General features: G+C 42.9%; 1 protein-coding gene across 2 annotated transcripts; it reads left to right on the forward strand.

The window, feature by feature from the left end:
- The first annotated feature begins 325 nt into the window (after positions 1-325).
- LOC108265006 (protein fem-1 homolog C) lies at positions 326-4,546 on the forward strand. 2 transcript variants are annotated; one of them, XM_053680290.1, is made up of 3 exons: positions 326-813; positions 1,418-1,985; positions 2,176-4,546. In XM_053680290.1, the coding sequence occupies exons 2-3, from the start codon at positions 1,442-1,444 to the stop codon at positions 3,483-3,485; spliced, it is 1,854 nt and encodes a 617-aa protein (XP_053536265.1). In that variant the 5' UTR covers positions 326-813; positions 1,418-1,441; the 3' UTR covers positions 3,486-4,546. The 2 variants fall into 2 exon arrangements, with proteins under 2 accessions (XP_053536265.1, XP_053536267.1); XM_053680292.1 differs by lacking the exon at positions 326-813 and adding an exon at positions 843-1,276.
- The last annotated feature ends 767 nt before the right edge of the window (positions 4,547-5,313 follow it).

Genomic DNA, 5,313 nt, shown 5'->3' on the forward strand with positions numbered 1-5,313 from the left:
ACAGGGTTTATTTATTATAAATGTTACTTTTATATAAATATGTATTTATATAATTTTAATTATCTACAAATATAACAAGGTGTATGTATATCATTATCACAGTCATATATCAACAGTATACATCTAAATATACTTAGAAATATAAATACGTTTCTATGGTCAATGTTAAAACACCATGACTAGTGAAAATCTCGTCGTCGTGAGGAACTTCTCGAGCGCCTCAACGTCGTGACTACAGAAATGTATTGTTTACGTTTGGTTAGACGTCGCGCCGAGACGCGGCGTTTCTGATTGGCTAGCTTTAACGCCAATCATTAAAGGGGCTGGAGTAATGGGTCTTCAACGGGAAGCTGCCGAGTGGTGAGAGGAGCCGCTGCCATACACTTCCTTATTCGTCGTGGGGAACAGAAAGTATCGTATGAGGAAAACATATGAAACAAACAGGCGCTGAGAAGAGTCGTGGGATTGTGTTTGTTTTCTGGCGGAAGACTTTATTACAGAAAAAAACACATACGCAAAAAAAAACACGCCAATGTTATAGGATATCGTCTAACATTAGCGCTAAGCTAAGCTAGGTGAGCTGTGAGCTAAGCGGGGGTGGCGAGCTGCGGTCGGATTCCAGCACAACGGCTTTGATTTACGTTCAAATAAGTTCTGTATATTCGGAAAAGCCAAGAGTTATGATGAGAAATCCACTAACGCCAGTGGATTTGAGCGTCTCTCGTGCTGTCATGGTTCTGTTAGTCAATTGAGGTGACACCAGGCAGTGGATCTGTGGCTTCGACCGACATCCAAAGAAGCGACGACAATAAGGTAGAAGTCGGCCACTTTTGGCTTTGCTACGTTGGCTCATGTTTACTAGCTAGAGAAAGACGATAGGTACACGTATAAGCTTGGAATTATAGTTATTGAAACAAAACTACTTTCTGGGCATTGTGACTAATGTAGTAAGCGTTTCTGGAATTTGGCCCTATTCAGACTGACATAACTAGCTAGCTAGGTTGACTAAACAACCCAGTTACTCTTAGCGGGTCAGATTTGCCGAGCTGTGATCTAACAAGCTGTCTGCGTCTTATTTAGTCCTAATGGATAGTTTTTACAAGATTTCCACGACGATACTTGTTAGTTATCTCAATAATAATAATAATAATAATAATAATAATAAAATGGACGTTAGCTGGCTAGCTAGTGTAGCAAAGAGCTATCGGCGGTCATAACTAGAACCTAGCTGGTTCTTCTGGGGTTCAGTGATAAAGGACTTGATGTCCTATGACATGTACGTACAATTTACACCATGTGTGTAGCTCGATATATCCAAGAACTGTTGATTTATTTTTCTACTTTGTTTGCTTGTCTATAATATAATGTATAATGCTTCAGATGTATTTAATCTCAGTGTGGTGTTGTGTTCATATAGGCAGAAGGAACGCAAGCAGATGCAATGGATTTAAAAACCGCTGTATTCAACGCAGCCCGAGACGGTAAGCTCAAGCTGCTCCAGAAGCTTTTGGAGAACAAAACCGACCACGAGGTGACGAAACTGATGTCCGAGAAAACAAACGGGGCGACACCGCTGTTGATGGCGGCACGCTACGGGCACCTCGATTTGGTCGAGTATCTTCTGGAATGCTGCTGCGCGCCCGTAGAAGTCGGCGGGTCTGTCAACTTCGACGGCGAGACCATCGAAGGAGCCCCTCCGCTGTGGGCCGCTTCGGCGGCCGGACACCTGAAGGTTGTGCAGTCACTCTTAGGCCATGGTGCTTCTGTGAACAACACCACGCTCACCAATTCGACCCCTCTGAGAGCCGCTTGCTTCGACGGCCACCTTGATATCGTCAGGTATCTGGTGGAACACAAAGCTGACTTGGAAGTGGCCAATCGGCACGGCCACACGTGCCTCATGATTTCTTGTTATAAGGGCCACAAAGAAATTGCGCAGTATCTGCTGGAGAGAGGCGCTGACGTTAATAGGAAAAGCGTCAAAGGTAAACCGCAACCACGAACGACGAAAGCTTTTGCTACTTGCGTGAAATAATCTGTCAAGTTTAAGAAGAATGTTATTTCTTTAGTGTTTATTTTTTATATCGCTTTTCTGAAGTCGTAGTGCTGAATCTTTCAGTAGTGAGGTGTGTAAACGAGGTCTCATTTAACCGCTAACCTCTCTGCATTCTGTAGGTAACACGGCCTTGCATGACTGCGCCGAATCAGGAAGTCTGGAGATAATGAAAATGCTTCTGAAGTACGGCGCCACAATGGAAAAGGACGGCTATGGAATGACTCCATTGCTCTCAGCCAGTGTCACTGGGCACACGAACATAGTAGACTTCCTCACGCAACACCCACAAACAAGCAAAATGGAACGAATTAATAGTTTAGAATTGTTAGGTGCTACTTTTGTGGACAAAAAGAGGGATCTTTTGGGAGCTTTAAAGTACTGGAAGAGAGCCATGGAGATGCGGTACAGCGACTGCAGCAACATCCTCTTTAAAGGCGAACCTAAAGAACTTGTAATGGCGTACGACTACGCGAAGGAGGCCGGGAGCATGGAAGAGCTGGACAGTTTGATCTCGGACCCGGACGAGATGCGAATGCAGGCTCTCCTTATTAGAGAACGCATCCTGGGCCCATCGCATCCAGACACGTCCTACTACATTCGGTACCGAGGAGCTGTGTATGCCGATTCGGGGAATTTTGAACGGTGCATCAACCTGTGGAAGTATGCCCTGGACATGCAACAGAATAACTTGGACCCACTTAGTCCTATGACTGCCAGCAGCTTGCTCTCATTCGCTGAGCTTTTTTCTTTCATGCTGCAGGACCGTGCTAAAGGCCTCCTGGGGACCTCTGTGTCTTTTGACGACCTCATGGGCATCCTTAGCAAAAGCGTGCTGGAGATCGAACGCGCCATGAAGCTGCGGCAGCCCGGGCCCGACCCAGCTCAGCTCAGCAAGGCACTCGCCATCATACTGCACCTCATCTGCTTACTGGAGAAAGTCCAGTGCACGGTCGAGCAGGACCATTTCAAGAAAGAAACCATTTACAAGTTCCTCAAGCTGCATCCGTGCGGGAAAAACGGCTTCAGCCCCCTTCACCTGGCCGTGGACCGGAACACAACGTGTGTCGGCCGGTACCCCGTCTGCAAGTTCCCTTCGTTCCAGGTGACCTCCATCCTTCTGGAGTGTGGCGCCGACGTCAACTGTCGCGACGAAGATAACAACAGCCCTCTGCACGTAGCTGCCTCCAACAATCACCCCGACATCATGAAGCTGCTTATCGCATGTGGCACGCACTTCGACAGCACCAACTCCTTCAGGCAGACTGCATGTGACCTGTTAGACGAGAAGGAGATGGCCAAGAACCTGATTCAGCCCATAAATCACACCACACTGCAGTGCTTGGCCGCTCGCACCATCATCAAGCATAATCTTACATATACAGGAAATATTCCAGAGAAGCTTGAGGCTTTTGTGCTACTGCACAGATAATGACTAAGGTACTATCCAGATCGGATTTTAAAAAGTGTCTCGGAGCACCGAACTCCCTTTTCACGTTCTCCACGTGTACGGTTTGTACAGAAGAAGGAGTCTGTCGAAGACTTCCGAGAATTGATCATTTCTGTTCTGTGGCCATGCCTGATGCCTGAAGTTTTTCTCCCACATAATGCTTATTTCTTGCTGTTCATTGATAGAATTTTTTTTTCCTGTTTGCCGCTGCTTTGTTTTGTCACTATGCAAAGGTGTTGGGCTGTGTCTAATTTAATTTCCTTTTTATCTTGCTGGCATCTGCACAATACTATTGTATTGCTATTCTCTTCTGAACCTTTGCTTATGCCCTCACTTCATTATTGTTTTTTTGTCACTGTTTCGGGAATGGAATGCGTTCGTTACTCCCTTCAAGCATACAGAAGCTTTACGACGTGGTTGATGTTATGTGAAGACCATAAGTGCTTTATTTCTCCTATGCACAGCGTATGATATTGCGACTGTTCCATGTTCCTGGACTGTGCCACTGTTTTCTAACTGCCTGACTACTGTCATCATTTTCTCCAGTTTTCTTTAACTTGACTGCAAACCTGCAGCAAAAAAGTAACTTAGTTTTGGGTTTTTAAAAAAAAAAAAAATTATGTATTCGGAGGATAAGTCTGGAGTGTATTTTAGTAGTCCTCTGAGCCCAGTTGATTTCAGACAAGCTATAATTTGAGAGAGAGTCGGATAAATTTTCTTCATTTACAGAACGTAGTGTGTTTAAATCAATGCCGATCTCCTCAGAGCACTGGTTCGCAGAATTGATTTTTCTTATTCCTGAAAATATTTGTTAAATAAGGTATCGTTCATGGATAAATTCTTACTCTAGATTTCCAGGTTTGCGGAAAACAAGGGCTTTTCGTAATTAGGCGCACACTTCACAAGCAGCAGAAACAAATGTACAGTCATAGCTATCCGAAAACTTGCACTTTATTGCAGTGGAGTTTCGAAATTCCTTTTCCAATGGCTTGTTAATGTTCCCAGAGCATATTTAACAATAAACCTCGGTTGCACTTCTTTTATTCTTTTTCACTTTGGTCGTCCTTTATTTATTTATTTATTCATTCATTCATTCATTCATTTTTTAAGCCTGTAAACCAACGGGTGTGAGGACGACTGTTTCACTCTCAACAGGTGAATCCCAGGCTTGTGCTACTTCCTTGTTCGGTGAAGTTGCACAGTCATGCAGTGTTCTCGAGTGATTCATGTTGGACCAACTACGTAACACGTGTTACTTAAGATCGTCTCCGCCTATGCACTTTGAACACAATATGGTAATTTATTTCCCTGTCTCCAAGCTTTATTTCAATCCTATCTCGGCAAGAGTCGCCTCTAGGTCATTCATTTCCAGAATCTATATCTATCTATCATATATATATATATATATATATATATATATATATATATATATATATATATATATATATATATATATATATATATATATATATATAACACACACACACTACTAGTCAAAAGTTTAGACACACTCATTCTTTCTTTTCTTTTTTTCTCCACATTTCAGAATAATAAGTCATTAAAATTATGGAATAACACACACGGGAAATTTAGTTGTGATTTTTTATTTTTTTTTAAATCCAAAATAAATCAAAATAGTTCAGCATTTTTTTGCATCTTCAAAGTAGACACCCTTTTTGCCTAGAATTTCCAGAAATGTATTCTTGGCATTTTCTCAGCCGATTTCTTGAGGAATTCCCCTGAGCTGCTTTTTAAACAGTATTGAAGGAGTTCCCACCTATGCTGGACATTTATTCGCTGGAATATTTTG

Source organism: Ictalurus punctatus, chromosome 5, assembly GCF_001660625.3.
Source record: "Ictalurus punctatus breed USDA103 chromosome 5, Coco_2.0, whole genome shotgun sequence".
Taxonomy (NCBI): domain Eukaryota; kingdom Metazoa; phylum Chordata; class Actinopteri; order Siluriformes; family Ictaluridae; genus Ictalurus; species Ictalurus punctatus.

Coding starts and splice junctions, on each gene's coding strand:
- LOC108265006 (XM_053680290.1), top strand. CDS start 1,442: ATGGATTTAAAAACCGCTGTATTCAACGCAGCCCGAGACGGTAAGCTC. Junction 1,986..2,175: donor TAATAGGAAAAGCGTCAAAG/GTAAACCGCAAC, acceptor TGCATTCTGTAG/GTAACACGGCCTTGCATGAC.